Source organism: Cinclus cinclus, chromosome 18, assembly GCF_963662255.1.
Source record: "Cinclus cinclus chromosome 18, bCinCin1.1, whole genome shotgun sequence".
Lineage (NCBI taxonomy): Eukaryota > Metazoa > Chordata > Aves > Passeriformes > Cinclidae > Cinclus > Cinclus cinclus.
Window position 1 is genome coordinate 755,173 of NC_085063.1, and position 25,470 is coordinate 780,642.

The window sequence follows — 25,470 nt, forward strand, 5'->3', positions numbered from 1 at the left end:
TTGCAGAGGGCAGATTTTGCTACTGGGAATGTATGTTCCTTCCTTCTGGCTGGAGCGATGTCTGCTATAAGATACTGGCAATGGCAGCTTTCTAGCTCACTTTTCTTCACCTCTTGAGAGCAATAGGGGTCACATTAGAATCCCAGAATGGTTTGGGTTAGAAGGAACTTAAGAGCTCATTTCATTCCACCCTCTGCCATGGGCAGGGACACCTTCCACTATCCCAGGTTGCTCCGAGACCCACCCAACCTGGCCTTGGACACTTCCAGGGGCAGGCACAGCTTCTCTGGGCAACCTGTGCCAGGGCCTCAGCACTCTCCCAGGGAAGGATTTCTTCCAGGTATCCAGTCTAATATTGTAGAATCCTGTCTCTGGGTAACTAATGACTGGGAAGCAAAGTCTTCTCTGGTCCTGTGTAGCCTCCAGTGGATTTTGACTCTCCACCAAATTAACCTTTTAATTCAGAGACACTGTCTGCTTAGTTTTTTCCCTGAGGCCCCACATGCCCAAGCACACCCCAGTGCTGGCTCAGCCCTTACAGCAGGTGGGTGAAGGCATTTCATGGCCCAGCCAGAGCTGTGATTACAGGCCTTTATTTTCACCCTAATAAAAGATTCAAGGGGAGATGCCAATGACTCCAATCTGGCACCATCACTTGTGGAGCCTCCTGCCCATAAACACAGGGGAGGGTTCAGTTTGACCGCATGCTGCACCACATTCAGAGCACAGAGGTGTTTTCCCATCCAGGCTGGCTGGCCCAAGAATTCCAGCAGTTCTCCAACCTTCCTGCAGCCACACACAGTCCCGGGGCTGGATGGTGGTATGCTCCCAGCCCTGTGTTCCCATGGCATGGAGAACATGAGCCCAGGGTTAAATTACACAGCAGGAAAGGGGTTAAAGTTTAATTAACTGTTTCATATATGCATTAATGTATGTAGCTTTGAGCCATAATGTCTACCATTAGTTTTTCCACCTATTTCAGGAGCAGTAAGATACACAAAATAAAGTTTATTTTGGTACTTGGTATACTTCACTCTCATTAAAAATAAATTAATCAGCAAATTCCTACACAGCTCAGCCTTCTTTTATGTAAATACAAGCCAGCTGTAATGAATTACAAGGTGTTATTATCTCACACACACTGTACAGTACTTCACACATAAGAGGTTTTTCTGCTTAGCTCATCTTTCAACAAAAGCACCTTAAATAAACTTCAAGCAAGTTGTTTGGGCTGTAATGTTTTCACAGAGAAGGGATACACCTCACACAGAGAGGGGCTCTTTACATGACTCATTTTATAACAAGTTAAACTGAGGAAGCTCAGCCTGGAAAAAATACCAAAACGCCTTTTTTATACACAGAAGGCTTCCTAAAAGAAGATTTAAAAAAATCCCACAAGGCAGTGTTTGGGAGCCTCTGCTGCATCCCGCTGCTTTTTACAATGGGAAGGGATGGCAAATATTTCCCAACACATGCACTATGAAGAAAGCAACTTGAGAAGGAAGAATAGCCACAGTCAGGCATAGTTACACTTTCACCAGACTAAGGAACCAAAAAATTAAAGATTAAATTCACAAATTAAGAATTATCACCTTCTACTTTTGCTTAATATTTCTATTAGGAATAAATCCTGATTTTCTAGGGCTTATTCTTATCAAAAGCACACATGGCACAGAATATAAACACACAGCAATTTAACCCAGAATGACATTTATTATTGACTCAGATTTTGTACAGGAGAGAAATGAAAACTGTTTTTGCCACTGACCTGGAAAACAGCCTGGTGAACCATCCACCCACACAGAGCACCTCAGCCTCTCCTGATCTCATCAGTGCAGCTCCTGCTCCCCTAATTACTGTGTTGGCACCATTTGCCTGCACAGCCATATAAAGTTTTCACTGGTGTTGAAGGATGTTGCTAAAAAGCCCTGGACCACTGCTTTGGGGGATGGAGGATGGCAGAATCCTGTCCCAGGGACACAAACAGGGATGTTCTTTTCATAAAGGAATTTGTAGAGCACAATTCTACAAAGAATGTGGAAGTATCAGCAAGGCAGACTGAAACATCAAGTACTGAGGCAGCTTTTAGTGCCAGTCCAGCCACAACTGGGGCTTTTATCTCCCTAAGAGAGCCAAAGTCACAGAAGATTGCTGGGGGCTGTGCATTATTCTTTGCATTGTCTTACCCTTGTGCAACAAAGCAGAGAGTTCCTAAAAGGGATTTTCATAGAAAACCCTTCAGAATCTGTTAAAGCAATTCTTAACTCCACTAAAGCAAAGATGGACCATTCCATCTTGATATTACCATTTAAAATATACACTTAATATCTAAATATGCAAAGCTCAGATTTACAATTACAACCATTCAGGGAGCAGAGGACACCACTGTATCTCTGAGTAGCAGTTCTTTAAATGAGGCAAGGGACAGAAATGTCTTTTTGAGAGAACTCTATATCTTGGTGAATACCTGGTTTCCTAAAGGCAGAAGGCAGCTCTGTCCATTTGTCAGCAAGGGCCACTTGTGGCCATAAAAAGGACAGAGATTCTTAAAACAATGAGCATTTATTTGCAGGTGAAGATTCAGGAGTACGGCTGTCCAGGAGGCTACTGAGGCACCACAGATGGGAGAGCTAATGAAATGTTTTCCTTCCAGCAGCAGACTGTTCTTCCTGATCACACAGCCTCAGGCCAGTCCCATTCCAGGCATGCTTCCCAAGCTATTCTGGCACGTGGGTCTCAGAGTCCTTCATCGTTGTAAATGGGGGACAGGGGTTTGAGGATGCTGCGGGCATTGCTCTCCACCAGTGGTCGCCAGCTCACCTCGCCCGTGAGCAGCAGGTCCTCCCCGCTCAGTGCGTCCAGGTGCTGCACCTGCAAGCACAGCAAGTCACTGCCATGTGTCACATCACCCAGCCAGCTCCCTCAGCAGCTACACAAACACCTGGCTTTTCAAAAAGCAAGCAAAACAGGGAGATTTCAGCCTACTCTGCCATTTGTGTGAGGTAGACCTAAAAAGGTCACTTCCAACTGCTAAGCATGGCGGAAAGGCCAAGATAAGGACCTACAGATCCTCTGGAGCTCCCTGCGTCACTGCTGCCTTAGTTAATGCCTCATCTGGAGCTTTGACGACAGGGCAAAGAGGAGCCACGCAAAGCTGCCATGAGTCACTTCATCCTGCTGGTGGTTACTGCAGGGGACACTGCCTGGAGCAGCACCCCATGGAGAGCTTCTATCCTGCACACAACCGAGGCTTTAGCTACTGCAAGTTGGCAAGACCAGCAGGGAACACCTGGGATTTATCACAAAAAAAAGCAAATGAGCTGGAAGAGTTGAACATGCAATGAATGCTCATCCTCACAGCAGAAGAAATTCCTGAATGATTTGGGTTGGAAGGGACCTTAAAGCCCATCCAGTCCCATGGGCAGGGACACCTTCCACCAGACCGGGCTGTTCCAAACCCTGTCTAGCCTGGTCTCGAAGACTTCCAGGGATGGGGCATCCACAACCTCTCTGGGCAACACAGCTGGTATCTAATGTAATTTTAAGGTGCAATGTAAGCAAAATTTTTTAAAATCCCCACTCATTATACAGCAGAGGGTCAACTTGCTGCCACTGGTCACCCTAGATATGGGAAATAGAGGGGGAAAAAAAGAAAAAAGTCACTCAAGGATCAGTCAAAGACAAATCCACCACCATTAGCTCAAGAAGGGTAGGAGAGCTGACCAGGGGCACAGTGCACATTGTCCTGTCAGTATGTTCCCTCTGGCATCCACTAATAGTCATTGTTAAAGACAGGATCCACAAGAAACTGTGAAGACAACCTGGTACACGGTGTTCCTGGAAACAAAGGATAATTGGACAAGGAGTTTCTCAACAGGGAAATGAATGCACCCATGGCCACAGAGGGTCACACTGGAAAGCCAGGTAAGCACAATGTCCTGTTCCTGACAGCAGTCTCCCCATGAGGAGTTAAATACAGCACACAATGCTCTTTTTCTTGTTCATTTTCCCTCCCTCTCAAAATCTGTTCATTCACAGATTCTGTGTCTGAAGTGGTTGTGGATTTAAGAGCCCTGGGCAAACTTTTCTTCCATAAACCTTGCCAGTGGCTTTGGAACCCACATGCCAATTGAAGCACTCCAAACAACTGTGGCAATGTTCTGTCCCCACATTCTGTGTCCCTGCTCACCTTTCACATGCCTTCAGGATTTCCCAGAGATGTCTTCCCATTTTTTCTCCCATTCTTTTTTTGGGCAGGAGATTCTACTCATTGCTAATAAAAGACTTGTTTGACTGTCTCCCTTAGTGCTCCTCTCTGAGCCTTCTTCAGTTAATGTTTTATCCCCCTAGTGGTCAGCACTCAAACCAGACACATTATTCCAGCTCAGAATGGTACCAGAGATGTAAAACTGGCACCACAGCAATATTATACCCTCTATTTCATCCCTTGTAGTTCTGAGCATTTTTTTTTTACATTTTTTTAAGCACTATGACTGCTGAGCTGACATTTTGATAATACAACTGTAATCTCAAAGCCACATTCCTGTGTGGTAACAGTTCAGAGCCCACTGGTACATATGTAAAGCTGGGAATGTTTTCCTCAAGCGCACCACTTGTCTGGAGGAATGACCTGTCTAGACAGAACCTGTGCTCATTCCTCCCCACTGTGCCACATTTTCCTGGCTGATTTCTCTTTCTCATTCAACTGCTGACTGCTTCAGACCTATTCTTTGCTTGAATATCCAGAAGTGCAACCAATTCCCCATCTGGCAAAACATTATCCCAAATTGCATACTTTTTATATGTGTTTGTCCCCAGCAAACTTGCCTACAGCTTCACCACTGAGCATCAGCAACTTTCAGCATTTAATTAAGCCAGTCCCTCGCAAGAACTCTCTGGCATTCCCAAAGTGTCCTCAATCCCTTAGGAAGCTCAGCCCTTTATTTCTATTTTCGCAGACACACACTTAAGTACTGTCTCTCCATACCTCTATCTGATCTTGAATATGGTATTGGAAATGTTACAGAGAATAATGTTGTGAAAGTTGTGGTCTTTAATTTCCTGTCCAATACCCTCCACTTTTCCTCCATAACCTCTCTTACCCCTTTTCTTTGGCACCCACATGGACTTTATCCTACCAAAATTTCCTAGAGATCTGGTTCACAAACCTCCTCAGGGCTGAGAGGACAAACACTACTCAGTGTTGTCTCCTCCAGGTAATAACTGAAAGAAACAGAAATAATTCTGGAAAACAAACCTGTTTGCTTCTTTTCCTCAAAGGTCACCAAGAGACTTTCAAGCTCTACGTGGTATTTCACTATGCAGAGAGCCCCAACTCTCTAACATTGCTAACAATTCTACAAAAGGTTGCAGACTATTTCTGGTACATTTTGCCAAGCCCCTCCATAGCATAGGTCCAGGAATAGGTAAGCACGATTGCTTTCAATATTCCATTAATTTCTCTGCCACCATTTGTCATCAAACTGCAGTAATGATCTGTTCTCTTTGGTGACCAGGACAGGGAATGGCTGGAGCTGTGCCAGAGGGGGGTCAGGCTGTGCCAGGGGAGGGTCAGGAGATCAGGCAAATGTTCTACCCCAGAGGGTGCTGGGCACTGCCCAGGCTCCCAGGGAACGAGCACAGCCCTGAGGCTGCCAGAGCTCCAGGAATGTTTGGACAGCACTGCCAGGGATGCTCAGGGTGGGGTTGTTGGGGTGTCTGTGCAGGACAAAGAGCTGCCCTGGATGATCCTTGAGAGTCCCATCCTGCTTAGGATATTCCATGATTCTATAGTAAATACCATCCAGTTTCCAGATTTTTCCCACCTTCTCCTTAAAAATGACCACTGGATATTAAAATCAGATTTATTTATGGGAAGTGAGCTGCATAGCAAGCAGCAAAACCTCTGCTCCCTGTCCTGAAACAGAGTGGGGCCATACCTGTTTGCGCACATACTCCACGAGCAGCTCCAGGTGCCGAGGGTCATCACAGTTCCTGTTAAAAAGGTTTCTCCAAAGAGCTGCTGCCAGAACACGATCATCACACAAGATTCCCTAAAAGGAAGTACAGAGGGGGATAAAAATCTGCACGGGAAGAAGGTCTGGACACAAGTCACCCCCATTCGTGTACTTGGCCTCTGGCCACAGCACCTGTCCCAGAGCCCACAGCTGCCATGGACCCTGCACATGGAAAGGCAGCAACATCACTCTTTCCTAGACTGGAAAAACAGCCCTGGCCTTAAATTAATTTACTGAGCAGCCTGTAACCAATTTTCTGGCAAGTTAATTTGGAAAAAAACCTGGATCAGGGTATTCCTAACATCGGAGTTGGTAACTGAATTTCTATGTTATGAAATCTTTACCATAAAAATAGCGTTATTACAGAGAAGGCAGCACCACCGCATGGGAATGTGTGAAGCCTATGACACTTTAAAAAGAAAAATGAAAGGATATTTAATCCAATGTTGCAGAACTGTAGTCTAGAATTTGCTATTTTTCTTTGCTTTTTTACTTTTCATTCTAAATGAGAGAGAAATTCTGCAAATCAAGAACTATCTAGATCTTTCCAGTTAAATTTAATATTAGCTTTGGTTTATACAAGAACCACATCCATTAATGTTATTTGTCCAAATTCTCTTGAACTTTTATTGTCTTTTTAGATTATGTGGTGTCACCACAGGCTCATAACTCCTGTCTTCTGCTGACACATTTGCCAGAGGCAAAAGACTTCAAAATATTCAGTTAAAAATAAAAAAAGGTCAACATTTGTTTTTAATTAAAGCAAACATTTTGTTTCCAAAAAAGACTATCAACAAGCACAAGCAGCCAAATCCTGGCTATACTTAAAACTAGATTAAACCTTGCATGTGTAACACTGTCCACAACTCGATGAGAATATATGAATAATGCAAATCACTGTGCAAAAAAATAGTATCACTATGTGAATAAGAGTATCTGAAGAGCAACACTCACTAGAGCAAAAAAAATATATAATTGTATTTTCCTCTTGAAAGTCCTGCAGACACTTGTGCAGAGTGGTGCTTTTGCCTCCCTGCATTACTAGGTACTGCCTATAAATAATTCTCGCATAGACTCCCTATAAATACTCTATAAATCCTCTATTTGCTTTCAAAGTACAGTTGAGTCAACAGGATTCAGAAAGAGGAACTGATTTAGTGGTGGCCAAGAAGGGATGGTGAAGCAGCATAAAGAACATCCTGCCTTCCATACCCTATGGTTTAAATCCATATGCTTTGTGCTGTTTTCTTTTAAGAACTTTCACTCAAGGCTGCTTCTCTAACCTAATATTTCTCCAGAGAAATGGACAGTGAGTGTTTTACCCATCTGGACTATTCTGTGTTCAGGAATTAGATGGTCTACTTGTTGTTTATTCCCTGATAACAGCCTTCTTACCTCATCGTATCCAAACAGAGCTGCATAGAAATTTTCTACCATCCTTTTCAAGTCTTCTTTTAGAACAGCAGAATTAATCTGAAAAACAAACCAGAAAACCATCAGTGCAGGTCTAAGGAAGAGGTGAGGAGAAAATATTTCCAGTTTCACTGTGACTGGTCAAAAAACCAGCAGTGTCCCAGCCCACCTCACTGAGATTTGGCTGCAAGCAAGAGACAGTGACTCTGGAACCCCCTGTGACATAGCTCCGTTAATTATGATACAGCTCAGGTTGGTGTTACTCAAAACACAACTGGCAGGAACATCCCACCCAACAGTTCTGCCACCAGCTGCAGGAGTGGAGAGAAAATGCTGCAGAGGGAGTGTGAAGCAAGGCTGCCCTTGCAGTGGCAGCACAACCCAAGAGCATGAGACCCCTCTATAGCTTCACTACTGAGCAGCTATTCCAGACCTTCACTCATCTGTAGAAACTCAAAGGTTTTTCAACTTTTTTTTTTTCCTCCAAAGCACACACTGCAGGGCTGGATGTACTACTACAGTGGAAGTACTGGAATGCTAAAGACAGAGACACCACCCTGCCACTGCTCCTCCTGTACTGTCCAGACTGACTCTCAGCCAGCAAAAACATGAATTTTGCCTTTCCAGCATCTCTAGCAGCTCAGACTCACAAGTTTTTGACTATGATTAAACTTCTTTCAGAGCTTGTGATGACACAGCAACTTCCCCCATGTTCTAAGTGTGACTCAGTTCAAGTTCCATGCTGACCTTTAACTAAATTTAATAACTGTGTAAGTATTTATTGGGCTTGGTGTGAGAACTGACCCCATGCGAGCTTAAAATGGGACTGGAGCAACTGCTGGGTGCAGAGGGATGATTGAAATGCCTCCTGTGCATCTCCATCATCCACACTGCCTGTCTCTCTTGCCTCTACTTGCTACCTCTACCAACAAAGTGATGCAGCTCCTCTCCCAAGGGCCTAGCTACACTTTGGAAAAGCTTCTTTCTTTGTATTGACTCCCATGAGGGATCCAAGAGATACAAAGCATTTGTTTTCTGCAGCTCCAGAAGTACAAGTGACAACTCCCATCAGTCCTGCACCCCAGCAGGATCCTCAGGAGTGACACTGCACTTTGCAGAGACAGGACTTACACACAAGAGACACCAGCCCATCACACCCACCACACTGGGAACCCCTTGTCCTGGGTTCTTTCTGAGTCTCCTTACAAGTATTCACCTTGGCAATTACACAACAGCTTTTCTATCAAAATATGAGTCAGCTTCTACCATGTGAACAAATTTCCAGTTCATATACGCTTCTCTTAAACCACTGTTTTTCTTAATCTGTTGATTTTTATAGCAATGCACATAGTGCAAACATAAGGAAAATTCCTTTTATGTCAGTTACTCATATTTTTCCATTAATATAAACTATTAAAATTCAGGAAGATATTTTATAGGCTATCAAGATTTGGAGACTGGTTATTACTGAATGTTAAAAAAAAGAACTAAACATAAGAAATCAGAGGGTTAAATCATGACTGCAACTTCTGTAATGACTTAATTAAATTTTTACTGAGTACATAAACTATGATGTCATTTCTTCCCAACCATGCTCAAACCTTCTATGCATGTCAGAGATTGTGGTTTTTCTCAATAGAACATACTTCTAAATAAGCTGCACTTCTACAGGTCTAATAAGGGGGAGCAGGTCTCATGCAACACACTCAATAAATTATCCTTCCATTTTAAATAAACAAATTCCATGAGTTATTATATATTTGCCACGCACTTTTAATGACATAATAAAAACGTTACCTCAAGGATTACTTAACACATACTACAAACGTTACAGCAGGCAACTGAAAGGGGCAAAGAAAACAAATAGTCCCATTACAGAGACAAGTCCTGGACTAAACATCCCTGGGGAAGCAGCTTTCCCTATTAGAACCAAAGAGCAGCAGCTTTAAGTTGGCAAGAAACAGTCTGATGAAGGAGATAACCAAGTTAAACAAACATGGCAATAAAGCCGTCTTAAAAGACAGTTTAAGATATAAAATCTGAGATTGGGGATGGAACCCTATCTTAGACAATAAAATTATATTTAAAGGAATATTGCAGTTTCTGAGGAATACAACTGGCATCAGTCAAGTATAAATACTGAAGGAAAAAATCCTTCTTTATAAATAAAGAAAAATGAGCAAATCCAAAGCAGTGTTTGCTGGAAGTGCTTCCTCTTTTGAAGCCTCTACAAGTTCTTACCACTGGCCAGTTTCAGGAGCTGGTTGGTCAAGATTCTGCTGACTCTTCCACAGTTTGTTATAATGAAGAAAAACTGCTAGAGAATTTTAAGTGAGTAACTGCTAATAAGAAGGAAAAAAAATCAGTAACATTTGGAGCTCTTCTTGGGACTTTTCCCCTTTGCCTTCGTTGGAACAGCCCAGTGCAGAGCTGTCATTGAACAGATTTATGTGCTGACCCAGGACTGTGTTAGTGTAAAACAAAGAACCCACTTTTGGTACACATCTCACCTTTACAACACCTCTGAAACAAGGAAATGTATGGCCAACGTTATCTTCCTGCTACAGGTCACAACTGTTCTCTGAAAGGCTGCCTGAGCCCACATTCTGCCTGTGGGACAACTGCAGTAAGCAGCTGCTGGATTTTCCATGTCACAGTGAAGAAACCATCTTCAGCCTCATGGAGTTCATGTGCATCATCCAACAGTTGCGTGCTGAGGGTGACTCTGCACCAGACAAGTGACAGCCAAGTCTCACAGAAGGTTTTGTATTCTAAGAAGACTTGTAGGAAAGTAAGAGTATGGTGCTCTCTTGTACTGCTGGACACAGCAAAAGACCTAATATGTGGACATGGTATTTAAAGTGAATGCTGCTCTAGAATCAGTCCATATCAGCGTCCTGTGATGGACCAAAAGCTTCCTCTGGTAATGAATCTCTTCCTCCTTCCCGCTTGCTTTGGTTCACAGTGCAGAGAAGTATCACAGACTGGAAGGTAGCAAATGACAGGGCAAAAGGAACGGCCTCAAGTTGTGCCAGGAGAGGTTTAGATTGAACATGAGGGAAAAGAAACAACAGAAAGACTTTTAAAACATTGGCACAGGCTGCCCAAGGCAGTGAGTGAGTCACCATCCCTGGTTCAAAAAATGTGTGGGTGTGGCAGTTGAGGACACAGTTTAACACCACCATGGAGGTGGTGTTGCATTGACTGATGATGACTGGATGATCTGAATGGTGTTTCCCAATCTTAACAATTCCATGGGCTCTGATGCGCTCAGACTTCTAACAGCCACCAGCCCAGGGATGAGCCCCTCCCCTCAGAGCAGGACATGGACCCCTGGCAGCACTGGTCCTGCCAGCTCCACCTGGGATGGCCATGGGCTGCACTGTCTGAGAGCACTGCAACAGGAGTTTCTTTCTGCTTCAGCTTTTGCCAGCATGTGTTGCACCCTTAAGCTACTTTAACACATTAAACCTTCCATAGACTAAAAAGCCAGAAGGGGCACTTCCAACTGCCTCATACAAGCACTAGTCATTGAATTCCAGGCAGCAATTCCTCTCTTTAGGCTGTAAGTTATGCTTGAACTAGACTTTTTTACAAAGAGATTTCAGCCAGAAGAAATTATTAGATCATAGAACCTGACCCTCTGCATATCACAGACCATTACATTTCACTGAGTTCCCCCTGTACTAAGCTCACTAAGTTGTGTTTGGCTAAAGCGTATCACCCTCACAGTTGAACATATGTATCCCATTTCATATTTGAATTTTATGGCTTGGGTTTCCACCCCCTCATTCTTATTATACCATTCCTGCTATAATAAATAGCCTCTTCTATACAATGCGTTTGCTCCTGTACCTGTACATAGTGAATGTGTCAGCACAGTCATTTTTCAAACCAGGACTGGGCTCTTCCTTGGTGCACTGTCACACCACACCAGCAGCACACTTCTGGAGTGGTCGAAGTTGCAACAGCAAAATAGTGGTTTATGCTGATACAGTAAAAATTAATCCATCCCTTGGGCAAAACAAGTTCCACAGGTCTGACTACACTCATCTTGTCATGGATAAGTCCACTCTGGGGACTTCTGCAGCCCCACTGCCATAAACATCAACCACTCTCACTGACACTTCTGACTGCTGGAGCAGGAATATCAGCACAAGTTCCTGAAGGAGATACAGGACAGATGTTTCATGGTAAAAAATGTCACTCCACAAATATTTAGGCTTTTTTATGCCCTGTTTCTCAAGCTGCAATTGGACAGAATTACTTGTAATATGGTTTATGTTATTTATAAATAATATATAAGCACTTATATAAAGGTTTTTTTAGTGTTTGCTCAAAACACTGTGTTAAAACACATGACATTAAATGGGCAAATGCAGCTCTTTTATTTCATCCTATAATATCACAGCTGCTTGCAGGACAGTAATTTTGAGATGACTGAGACTGCAGCTAGGATCAAAAAGATAAATTAATAAAAACGATTAGGAAGATTTCTGTAGCAAGGGGCTATAATGGCCAGTTCCTTCAGGCACATACTTGTGAAATGACAAAGATATTGAAGAAATTATTTTTCCAATCTTCAATCTTTGAGACTTTTAACTGCTCTGCTACTTTGTCAGCAAAGCAGATCACTGCTTTTAATTAGCCGCAGCTTGAGTCCTGTATGCTTTAAATATTAACTCTTCTGATAAATTCTCTATTGTTTAAAATTAGAAGTAATTTTGTAATACACTTCCACAATCGTTAACTTCAGAGAACAATCTTTAAAGCCTTCTTCAATATTCAGTGATAACCTACTCCAATATTGTTTTGATCTAGACAAAAGCGAAATGTTAGGTTCTAGCAGAACGAGCTCCTGCCAAAATCTTCAACCCATAAAAACAACGTGTTAATGGAAAAAGTTGTGCATGCTCTACCTTCACAATTGTGCAATCATCAGTAAAGCTCCTGAAAGCAAGTTTATTCCAAGAAAGACACAGAAAAGCAAGTTATACAACATTACCTACATCATTCAGCAAAAGCAGATGCTCACCCCTACCCCTCTGCTACCCACAAAATGAGGTTTGTTCCTATCTTGCAGTTTATTAATTTGGAAGCTCTGCCATGGTAACAGTTACACATGCAGAGGAGATCACAGGGCAATCTGAACTGTATTCAATGGCTATTCCAAATTCCTGCTTCCCTGCAGAACACAGCTGGCAGCGCTCACTGACAACCTCTCAAGAGAAGGATCAAGGAAAAGAGGTCAAATTGCTGAGCTCTGTCAAGTTGTGCTGATTCTCTGTAAGGTGAGCAGATTCAAGGTCAAGAGATTTTCCTGTAATGCCTCTTGAAAAAACTAGTTGCTAAAATCCTAAAGCTAATTACCACGCATTTCTGAACACACCATTGTCAAGAATTCAGCCTGATAAACTGATAAAGGAAACTTCAGAGTTTGAAAGCTGCACCTTCAAACCAAGTTTGAAAGCAGCGCTTGGAGAAGACAGTAGTAAAGGTAGATAAATTGTTAAGGTAAATATGCACTTTGAGCACTCACAGATATCCTGTAAAGCTCCAACTCCTCACTGAGACAAACCTCAGGGGCTGTCAGAAAGTGTCACACACCAGGAACACTGATCAGACCAAGGGGCCTCCTACTGTGGTATCCTGCCTTCAACAGCAGCCCTGAGAAAAAGGCCAAACTCTACAAAAGCTGATATATACTTCCTCGAAGAGTCTCCCAACCAATTTCAGCTAAGAATGCTTCTCTACTCTTTCTATTTGTTTAGAGAGTAATCTCCAGAAGGTCTCTATGTCCAGCAGCTTGCTCAGGGTACTTTCTGTGCTCACCATGTGTTTCACCAAGAAGCACCCTGGTCTACTACCCCCAAGGAGATCCATCTCCTCCTGTGGGTTCCCCCTGAAACTGGCTCTTGCCATCTTCCTCTGCTGGTCCAGTGTTTCCACAGGATTAGATAGTGAATACTCATTGCTCTATCACCTTCTCACAGCACTCAGGATTTTGAGTCAGAGAATGATCCCAGAATTGTCTGGGTTGAAAGGAACCTTCAAGCTCATCTACTTCTAACCCCCTGCCATAGGCAGGGACACCTTCCACCAGACCAGGCTGCTCCAAGCCCTGTCCACCCCGGCCTTAGACACTCTCAGTCCATCATGCTCTAGGTGATATGAACCAAGAAAAGCTTCCAATAACTTAATAAAAGTCAAGAGCAACAAAATTCCAAGGATCGTAAAGTTCTAAACTAAATGAAAATCTTAGCTAACATTAGCAGGGTTGCAGAGACAGGAAAGGTGCCATCCATTATGAAGAGTCTTCCAGCAGAAAGAGGTAAGTACAAATCAGTAGAAAATACAGTAAATGAAAATAAAAATCACAGATAATTATGATCAGTGATATTCAGTGCTGATAAAGGTACTAGTAGGAGGTGTTAGAAGAAATAATCCATTAAACCTGTTTAACAACATGCACACATTTGGCAGTTTGGAAACGGATCTTTAAGAGAAAAAAATAAGTTCAACAATTCAACAGTGAAGAAAAATATAAATAAATTTTAGGAATTATTATGAGAGGAATATAAACCAAAAGAGAACCCTATTCTGCATAAATCCATAACGTACTGCATATAAAATACTCCGCATAATTGTTACCTTTTAATCTCTGAACAGATCTAAAAGTAGTAGAAAACACACAGAAAAAACTATGATGACAGGATGAGACAAATGAGGAAAAACTCAGGAAACCTTTCAGGATGAAATGAGGAAGAAGATGGTGGAGAGGTAAAATCATGAGTAGTGTCAAGCAGATAAACAAGGAATTATTGTCCACCGTTTCTCATTAAAAAAATGTAGAAAATAATCTAATGAAATGACAAAATAATATTTTAAAATTTAGGTGTTTTCCCATGCAACACTCATTTCTCATGCATTTAAGTGGCAGAAGTCACTGCCACTGGGCATTAAAGAGCAAAAGATATGGAAGAGGTAACAAAGGGCTGCACATTCCTGGAGGACTTCCGTCAGTGATCCCGAACCAGGCTCTCGGGTTACTTGTTAGTGAATACCAGGAGATTGTACCAGAAGGAACTGACCCACAGTTCTGTTTCTTATCCTTTATCCCAAATATCTCTGGTCACTGGCAGCCACAGCACACACTGAATCTTCATCTGACAGGAGTAGAAACTCTGAGCATGTTTTGCTTCATTCAGTTTTTGCTGACCTTTGCAGATATTGGCTGTTATCTCTCCTGTCTGGGCCTCTGCTCTTTCCTGCCTTGACTTCCAGCAGGACAGGAACAGCTCATGAGATGGTCCTGGACACCGGACATCAGGTCACTTTGCTGATTGGCAGAAATTTCATCTGAAAAGTGCTAGTGCTATTAAAAAGCCTGCTCCCTTTGCCATAGCCTTTAATACCCTCATGGGAAAAGACTACATTTTATGTAGTAGTATGAGCAAGAATGATCCTGCTCATACCAAATAGATCATCCTCCCCTAGGGAAAAAATAGTAAGAACACAAAAAAACATTCTTTCTCCAGAATTTGGGACCAGAACAAGCTTCTGTTGGAGGGGAACAGGAAGGCACCCATCTCCTCTCCTGAAAAAACTGTAAAAAAAAAAAAAGTTCAATTCATTTCAAATGGAGTGACAATTTCTAGGGTCCATACAATTAGTCAGCAATTAACCAGCCTAATCCTTACTACTTACAACCTTTATCCAGTGACAGAGGCCAGGATATATGCAAATATTCACAATTACCATCACCTTTTCCAATTAATTTCTGTAGTGCCTGGCAGACTGGCTGGTGTTTGCTCCATCAGCCTCCCCACTCTCTCCTAGAAGGGCCCTGCTCATACGTGACCTATCTGACATTTTCCTATCAGTTCCACATTTGGGTAAAATTCTAATCTGAAGTCACATTGCTTTCACCTTTTACCAATATTCTGCACCTTCTGGTTTCAATCATAAGCTGAGAAAAACCCGATTTCCCCAAGCATTCCTCCTCCCCAGGGCTTCAAACACACACAGGCCACAGAACAGTTAACAGTTAAGTATTTTCTTGCCAATATTTTAAGAGTGCAGAAGGTTCCAAATTGCTGGTAAAATAAACAATGCCAGACTGTGAAAACTCCTGCCTGCCATATACTCTGATGTTAACAAGAGTTTCTTTATTACTGTAACCTTTCAGAAGAGAACAAAAATGATTTCTCTACCCTCGTTCTGCCCTCAAGTAAAAGGCAAAGGAGGAAAGTGAACCATGAAAAGGCTGCATGGTAAGATATTGTGAGTTTTCCATCTCACTTCTCCATTTCATTCAGACTTGATGCTGCTGTGAATAAATAAACTTCCAGAAGATCCTAAAAATATGGGCAAGGATTTTAAGAAGCCAAAATCTTCCTTACACAGTTTCCTGAATAACATGGATTAAACTTATATATGCATCATCTTCCATCCTGCAAGGACATAATAAAATAGGAAATACAAACGGCAAATTTAGGATGCCGTCAAGGAGACACACTATTTTTAAGCTCTTGGTACCTGGCCTTGTCCTCTGGGGGTTTAGTCCTGTTTTTCCACCAATTACAGGGGCTCTGCCACTTCACCACTTTTAAAACATGAAGTCTTCAAACAGCATCTCCAAACAGAATTGCTGGTAATCTGCATCAATGAGACAAATTATTCCAAAGATCAGGGGACCCCTAAAACCCCTGTTCACCCCCAGGCCTGCCTTCTGTTCCCTGCCAGATCCTTCTGGATGCCCAAGCCCTGTGAAAACCCATTCAGACCAGTATTATTAATTTCACATTGACCAAGGCTGTACTGATCCCATCTCACATCCACGATATCCCAACCATAAAATTGTCCCTTTTATGCACACTTATTCTCCTGGCCTCAAGGCCTCCTGACTAACTTGGAAATCAACATGATGAACACTTTGCTATTGACAAAGAGAGATCTCCAAGATTAGATATTAGGCATTTAAAGCTTTGTCATTATTTCCTGACCTTTGAATGAAATAAAAGCATTCAAACTCTTAACAGAACTGTAATGATAATTGACGTATTAACAGAGATGAAGCAAGTGCTGTTTAAGACCAGAAAGAGAAGACTGAGGACAGAAAAAAGGAACACAATCCACTGAGATTGTCAGACCATAATGGAACACAGAAAAGTACCTCAGTTTCTCTAGATGTACAAAGAAGTATCCTATGCTTTCGCTTTACGAGGGCTGTAAAAGAAATCAGAGGAGCCAGCAAGTGTGGAAGCAGGCACTGGGATTACTGCAAGGACTGCACTTAAACTTCCCAATCATTATCTTTTGTTCTCCTGTGAGAGTAGCTAGCAAAAGCAGGCAAAAAAAAAAAAAGTTTCAAAGAGCTGTAAACGGAAAAAATGGGCAAAGAACTCAGAAAATGGAAGCAAAAATAAACTAAGCTCTAACAAGAAAATACAAGACTCACTACTTTAGTGGAAGCAGAAGATATCAGTGACTTTCTATCTGCAGAGAAAAGCACAAGCAACAATGTGATTAAAATGGATGGGAACAACAGAGAAGCTCTCAATGTTTTTTTTGGTTTGACTTAGAACGGACTCTGGTCTTGGTATTATTTCTGTTCTTTTTTGAAGGAGCTTAAATGCACATTCTGGGGGAAGAACATTTGCCTATACAATGGACATAGAGTAACATAATACTGAAAAATACATAATACTGAAAAAAGGTATCTCTAGAAAACATGCCACAAGGCAGCTTCCAGTGTAATTTCTGCAGGCACTCAAGCAAGGCACAGAATAGACCAATGACACCATCTTACAGTAACATGATCCAACACATCTGGGAATTTAATTTTTTTTTTTTTTTGTGCCAGAATCGATTTTTTTATGCCAGAAAACTGGTGCAGGCCAGCTGAAAAGAATCCAAGCATTTATTATATCTTGATTTCAATACCAGGTATCCTCAGCATGGCCTAAACATTTCACCCAGGTGTGTTGGTCCCACAGATGCTGTCACTAGAACAACATCACAAACTAACTGAAAAAGAGACCCATATTTCAGAGCTCCATGTGCTGGTAAAGCTACATTTGCATCGTTACAGTTTGTTTCAGATATCGTCACAGTTCAGATAATTCAAGGTAACATTCCATACACATGCACTGTCCTACATATTTAAGTTATTAATATTTCCAGAATCAAATTTACTGAATTTCCTCTGGAAAAGTACCTACTATTATTCATTTATGAAATGACAATGCACTGGAAACATAGTGTGAACTTTAAAGCTCTTTGAGAAAAGATCAAGGGTTGATGAACTTTTTTTTGTGATGCCCTTGAAACAATAAGATTAGGTAAAACTAATCATACAATGTCTGGTATCCTATTAAAAAAACCAACAAAAACTATACAGAGAAATTTTGTATGTCACTACTTTGGCAAGGGTTTAGTTTCTTTGGTTTTTTTTAAAGAGAACACTAGAATCTGGTGAAATTTTATATATTCCAAGAGGTCATCAAAAATCATAACATTTTTCTCTGTAAAACATCCTAGTAAAGCATTTCAAAACATATACAGATAATTTAAAACTCAAAATTTTCTTCTTTAGTTTTATAAATTTTTAAAAACCTTTTCAGCTATATTGAACACAATCCTCTGTCTCATATCCTAGTCCATTTCCTCAAACAAAATCACTATCTTCTTTGCAATGTTTTGCTTCAGCACATTCCCTTCATCCAAACTCCCCATTCCAGCCTCAAAATATTGCACCCATTTTTCTTCTGCCCAAATCTCTCTCAAAAAAATGTAGTTTCACTCCTGCACATCCAAAATCCACTCCATGACTTCCCGTCACATTTTAGAGGCAGGCCTGGAGGGCACCCCTGAACATCCCAGTACAGCAGCTTCCCACTTTAATTCATACAAAGATCAAGTTCTATTTTAAAACTATTCATTTTACACCCAGTCCTCTCGTTCTCTAAAGCCAAACTTGCTGGCCTCACTCCAACCATGCCTTCTGAGTCTTTAGTTACAAGGTCAAACTTTTTGTTCTCCACAGTAAGAATAACTTAAACAGAATAAAATGGAGTTTAGGAAATTCTGTAGCTCCTGTAAGGTAAACTGGCACTTTCAATCAACTGAAATTTTCTAATTGTGAAAAGAGTATCAAGACAGAAAATTCAAGTATTCAAGTTCCCAGAGTCAGTTTCAGCTCTCAGATACATGTATTGATTCTGATGTTGTTACTTCAGATGTACATGAGTGTAATTGAGAGCAAATTATGGGTCACTGGGTATAAGCAGCTGTAGCTAAAAGTGTAACAAAGGCTGTATTGTGCTACACATAGCAGAGCCAATAAACGAATTCAAAAGACACCTAGATGTGTTCCTGGAAAAAAAGGGTGTAGGAGTCTAAGTGGTCTGGTGGGAAAACAGGAAAGTGAGATTATGATAAATTAAAACAGGTTTGGTACACTGGGCTGGACAGCCCCTCCTAGTCCTATCTCTTTTAGAACATTTATTCATTAAAAAATGAACTGTAATTTTGCACTGAAAATAACTTCATTTCAGCAGCAGAATTCCACCACAACACATAGGACCAAGGCAGGTAAAGTGAGCCTACAAACAGTTACAAGTATTGGAAGAAAGCCTGATGAATCTTCCTGAGACACCACAGGATTTGCAACTAAAAGTATTAGTGTGGGGTGTTTGGAGAAGGGTTGTTGGGGTTCTGTTTGTTTTTTGAGGGGGGGGATTTTTTGAGTGGTTGGAAGTCTAAAATTTATTTATGTATTTAACCTTCATCTCTTGTCCTGTTATCAGCTGAAATCCTGTTTTAGGGAACATCTACATGTCCTTGCTATCAACCCTGCAGCTTCATCTAAACATACTTAAACTTTTACAACAGCTTTTAAATCCACACAGGTACTAAAGCACAATACTGAGATCAGACAGGTTAATTCTCAGGTGGCTCCACAACTCCCTTAGGGAGAAAACAGCAGCAATGTCTAGTCCTGAGAGAATTCGCTTTCCAAAATGACAAGGCAGCTGCCAGCTTGCACAGGATAAATCTATTCCCTGCAAGCCACAAGGTGGAGATCTCTGGCAAAGCAGGATCCAGTCTTTTACCCAGCCTAATGTTACTATTAACACTTGGAGCCATTGCATCAAGCCAATTTTTCTGTTTGTTTTTAAAGTTTGATAGAAATGTCACCAGTGGAAAAAATAAGTAAAGAGCACTGGTCAACCACAAAACTGGGCACACCTGGCTGCAAACCCACCAAAAGAGACTGATTTCATTAGTACTAGGGACAGCAGAGTAAAATTTATATCTGAAATATGCCTGCACCAGTAGAATTTGCTGAGGCCACAGACTCTCCGTGTGTTTTTACAGCTGTGTCAAGTTTGGGTTTCTGACTCTTGCTGACATTCAGGAGTGCTGAAGGAGCTCAGGCTAAAAGGCCTCAAAACTTTGTAGCAGAGATTTAGATCTCAGCAGCTTTAACAACTAGGTTTTGAAATAATACAAACTCCATTTGGAGCTGGAGCTGATGTAAATTTGCAGTTAAAATGCTTTACGTTCTACCCCTTTTGGCTCCAATGAACCAGTTGAGAGCAGACGGCACATTTCAATAAACAACCGGTATCACTTCAGGAATAGTGTCCAGCATCAAGTGCTGGCATTGTTGCTAGATTGCAAGGAACTGCAACTTTGTATGTCAGCAAGTTAAACTAATGGCATGCAGCCAGCAATTCCATCCAGGTGCTCTGTCACTTGTGCCAGAATACAGGAATCAGAATTAAACCCTGACCTTTGATGCACTGCATGAGAGAAAAGGGAAGGAATGGAATTTCCTAACTGTCTAGGATCTACACAGATGATAATTTAGTTCTTTGAATGTATTCAGTAAAGTTTCTTTTCATTTATCTTACTTCTGAGAAAGACTCAGATTCTGAAATTTAAGAGCATTGACACAGGAACATTAATGTAATCTTCTTTTTATCTACTATTCCTAACGCATTTGACCACCTTCTTTTGGAGGCAGAATATTTACTGATTGCAGGACTACATTATTTGAAAATAAATTGCTGTTATACATATCCCTCCATCACGTCACAAACCCCCTGTCATTATCTCAGCTCCAGTTTAAAAAAATCATTAGGGATAAAGACGTCAGGGTTAATAAAAAGAATGTAGCACGTTGGAAACTGCCCTTCATTGGTCACTCAAAACTCATTGCAATTGCTAAAGGTGAGAAGTAAGAAAGATTTCAGTCAAGGTGCAGCTCTGTGAAGGGAAGGAAGGTGAGTGGAGAAGAGTGAACAAGCATGGAAAGAATAGGAACTGCCCATGCAGGGGCATGGGTGAAGTGGGATATGAAGCCAGAATCACTGTCACTGACGAAGGAAAATAAAGCAGTGATAAGGAGCAAGGGAACTGGTAACATCTTCAAACATTAGTGCATAGATAATTTTCATCTAACACAATAAAATATTACCAGAAGAGACCAAGAAGTTTGTTCATCTCAACAAAATCCCAGGAATTTTGGGCTGAACGTACTTCAAAGCTCATCCCATTCCCTCCCCTGCTGTGGGCAGGGACACCTTCCACTATCCCAGGTTGCTCCAAGCCCCAGTGAAGCTGGCCTTGGACATTTCCAGGGATGGGGCAGCCACAGCTTCCGCAGAAAACCTGTGCCAGAGCCTCAGCACCCTGACAGAGAAGAATTCCTTCCACGTGTCTAACTTAAATTCCCTCCCTTCCAATGTGAAGCCATCCCCCCTTCTCCTGTCACTGCAGTTCCTGAGGAAGGGTCCCTCTCTAGCGTCCCTGCAGCCCCTTCAGATTCTGGACAGGTGCTGGGAGGTCTCCACACAACCTTCTCTCCTCGAGCCTCAACAGCTCCAACTTTCTCAGCCTGTCTCCACAGGGGACTGACTATGAATAATGACTGAAAGATCAGGAATAAATAAAAGATGAAAAAAACCAAAACAAAATAATCCACTGCAACATAATGAAAGCCCTCACTAAGACTACAGTGAGGAGAACAGTCCTGATTTCCAAATTTACCCCCAGGAGAGTCCACTCTGCTTTCTCACTTCCCCTCAGTGCCTGCTCAGATCATCTCTTCTCCTGAGAGATCAGGAGATCCCAAGGAGGTTCATTAAACCAATGGGCCTCTGTACAGTTCAGCTGTACTAAATACACACAGGTGTAACTGCCTTGCAGATTAATCCCTCAAACGTGCAGGTTCTTCCTCTGAGCATATGCTGTGGCCACATAAAGGCTATGTTAGCACCAGGCCACAGTCTGGTGTATTACAGGAATCACAGAACTGCAAGCTAAACACACTGGAGATTCCACTGCAGGGTCATTCCCACAAAGACTACACAATTTAAATTCAAGCATAAACTGATGCCTAACCTGACAAGGCAGGGAATGAATGGCATTCCAGCAACTTCAGAGCTCCTTGCAGTTGCATAACAGACACCATTCTACTGCAAAATGCATGTATAAACAGCTCAGGGTACAGACTGGATTAAAATATAAAGACACTGATGGGGTTTTTATATTTTGGGGAATCTTGTGGAGCAGTGGAATAGTTTAGTTTGTATAAATGGAAACCCTATGCATCCCTTTAAAAAGAACTGACTGTAAGCACTATCTTTTTTCCCCTAAGGTTTACTGTAAGGCTCTCAATACAGGCCTATCCTGCAGCATTCTTCACTTTGGAGCCTTGCATTGCTGGGAAGGGTAGCAAATAGCCAGCTTTGCTCCTCTTTGCTGCCTGCTGCTTCCAACCCTGCACAGAAAACTACAGGTCAGCACTTTGTTCATATAAGACAAAATAAGGGTCAAAAGAAACAGACAATTTTCTGTTGCAAAGGTTCATTTTCTCCCTGGAATCCAACAGATACTTTCAGGTGCTCTGGAAGGTGACATGTTTGTTTTGGGTTTGGGTTTTTTTTTTGCTTTTCAAGAAGAACCTTAAATTTACACCCAGAGTAGAGATCTGAACACTGTATAGCTCCTAGAGAAAGTAGAATCAACCAGCAGTGTGATATTGGATAAGGAAAAAAATGCAGAAGCTCTTTCATTCAGTCTTTTCCCCCACTACATCTGATTTGTCAGGCTCATTCACACTGCCCTACCAGAAAGAGGAGATTCCCACACTGGAATTCATCTAAGCATATTAATATAGCAAAAAATTCTCAGATGTGCGAATTTAGATTTAATTCAAAAGAAGATTAACAGAATGTCTTGTCTTAAAAAGCAATATTTAACAAAGTAAAGCTACAGAATTCCCAAAAATTCGGATTTTTTTTTTGTGGTAAATATCAGGCACAGTGAGAATACAAAATGAAAAATACACTAAGGACTAGTTATAGTCATGTGCAGGAACTTGACAAAAACCCCTTATTGATTAACCTTCCTTTTACCACTTTAGATACAGAGAAAACTCAAGAGCTCTGCTGGAATTACTGAAGTTTTAACTATGGATTTGGCACCAGTCACATTCCTCCCTACCCCCATTCTGTTGTAGCAGCATCAATTTCTCCAATGACATGGCAAATCATGTAGGAAAATAACTAATTTCAGACAAATCAATACTTTTGTTCAGGCCTCAATACACTTTCAGAAACAAGGTCAGTGGCTGAGAAAATAAATGGTCAGGAGTGAGGGCTGCAGGTACCAGCTTAAGCTAGTGAAGCTTAAAGCATTTTTCTAAGATATTTAAATCCAGAAAAGCATTGAAAGATGGGAATCATCAGGATTAACAGCACCAGAGAGGACTTACGCCCATGACCTTCCCACGCTGTTCCACGTCCTCCCACATGCAGTGAACGATGTAGCGGCACATGTACTTCCCTGTGCGGCCCTCCTGCTTCAGGCGCACCAGGCACATCCTGCAAGAGCAACACCACTCAGAGCTCCTGGGCTTTTCCAAAAAGGAGAGAGTAAATTAAATACTTTCCATTATATGTAGACTCCATTATACCCATTTAATGTTTTGCTTACAGTATGTTTGTGATCAGGAGAAAAATACACAAGGATTTTTTTTTTTTTAATAAACCAGCACAAACATTTCCATTCTGTACTCAGGAGCTGTATCTGCTGGATTTTGGCCAATCCAGCCATGGAAGAGTGACAGTGGACTCTATTCTTGTTGACAGTACTGTAATCTAGTTAAACACTACTGCAACCTAAATTCCTCAGCCTTAAAAACACCTCACCCTCTGGAACAGGAACATATGGTTTGTCTAATTCCAGGCTCTGAGCCAGCTGTAGCTCAGCTTGGTGCACTCAAGTGCTGTAAGAGTCCAACTAGCCAGGCTGGGAAAGCTTAAGCAAGTTACAGGCTTCAACCAATCTACATTAGCAATGTCCTAATTATTTAAACTACAGGGGTATTTGGCTACATGTCCAGCCACCTGGCAAAACTGCCATAGGCAAGACCAGCTCAGAGGTTTGTTAAGTGTACTGTGAGATCTTAATGAGAATATCAGGTTGAGTTGTTTGACTTATTTTTTTTTAAGCATTAAAGACATCTGAACTTCATTGCTGCTGCTCTCTCTACAAAATAAATTTTTAAAAAATTATTTTGCCTCTTATGAAACATCTGTAAAGAGCACAAACTGAAGCCTAGGCTGATTCCTCACCAGGATGGGACTAATCCTATCACCTGTCCCATCTTCTCTACCTCGTTCAGCAACTCTGCTCCCATGCTGAAAGACAGAAATGGCTGTCCAGGACTGAGTGATTAAACAAGGTGATGTTCAAACACTGGAGCTGAGAGAAGCCACTGCTTTTCACAGACATGCTAGGAAGGAAACTGCTCCCAGCTCCTGTAAAACCAAGACAGCAGAGCTTCTGGAGGCCACTGTGGAGCAGCCACACACTGACAATGGTGAATGTGCCACAAGATATAAAAGGAAAATATGACTATTATCTGTTAGTAGGTTCATTTCTTTAGTGAATATAAGCTCTACAGGCATTAAAAGTATTTGGTGACCCATGAATGCCAGCTCCACAGGGAAAATCACAAACACCTGAAGTGTGGTGATATGACCTGTAAAAGGAAAGATATTCATCTTTATGATGGGTTCTATCTTGTGTATGGATTAGTAAAGGAAACATATTTTTTAACCTGTAAAAGAAGTAAAAATTACTATCAGGGACAGTCAGAGACAATAACTGAAGGTAGCAATACCTGCAGAAGTTCTATATTTTTCTTGCTAGTCAGAACCACTGTCCCACCACACAAATGCAATTAAGATGGTACCAAAACCAAATCCTCACTTTCTCTCAGAAGGATGACAAAGTTTTCTATTCAAAGAGTGGTCAGAGAACAGCTGTCCAGGTACCAGACCTTCCACAAAACAAATGCACAAAAAGCTTAAAACTTTCAGTTTACTTCTACCAGTTTCAAAACCTTTGTTCCTCTTGTGCATTTACATAATTGAACTGTACAGAGAAGTGAATTACTGAAGTGAAAATTCTTACTTACCCTTAACAAGTCAAAGAGAAAAAGACTCAGTTGAAAAGACTAATTTTGCGCTAAAAAAAACATTTTTATACTTCTCTTGCTCAACAGCTGAACTCAGGGGTGGAAAATTCAGGGGCAAGAAAAGCTCCCCATGAGCATAAATAGTGTTTTCTATCCTGTGTACCTTCAGGGGTGGAGAAGCAGGAGGAGAGAGCAGCGCAGAGACCAACAGGGAACAACCGGTCAATGATGAGCAGGACTGGACTGGTGTACAGAGGAAAACCTGCTACTCATGGCACCTAAAAGGGAGCTCTTGTGTTTGGTTGCACAGTGCTGTCACAGTGCTGTTCTGCAGCACCACAAGTGAGATCATGGAATTTGCAGCTTATTTGAAAGTTTGATAGTTTGTTACTACACCTGCTGTCTGAGGCAGGCAGACTCTTTAAAGCCTATAAACCTCCTAACCAGATCACCATGGTATGAAACATTTCATCATTACACTGCACAATCTGTTCTGTACTTTAGTCATATACTGACTCATCTTCCATCAAACCCTGAAAGGAA

The 25,470-nt window shown here is 41.6% G+C and overlaps 1 protein-coding gene across 1 annotated transcript in view; it reads right to left on the reverse strand.

Moving 5' to 3' along the window:
- Nucleotides 1–1,553: 1,553 nt before the first annotated feature.
- Nucleotides 1,554–25,470, reverse strand: part of LOC134051361 (ubiquinol-cytochrome-c reductase complex assembly factor 1) — a 45,661-nt gene continuing 21,744 nt past the window's right edge. Inside the window, exons 7-10 of the mRNA XM_062505079.1 lie at nt 23,218–23,326; nt 7,413–7,490; nt 5,940–6,053; nt 1,554–2,871 (exon numbers count right to left, since the gene is read on the reverse strand). Of these exons, the coding sequence (XP_062361063.1) occupies nt 2,737–2,871; nt 5,940–6,053; nt 7,413–7,490; nt 23,218–23,326 (436 nt within the window). The 3' untranslated portion in view covers nt 1,554–2,736. The remainder of the gene's footprint in view (nt 2,872–5,939; nt 6,054–7,412; nt 7,491–23,217; nt 23,327–25,470) is intronic.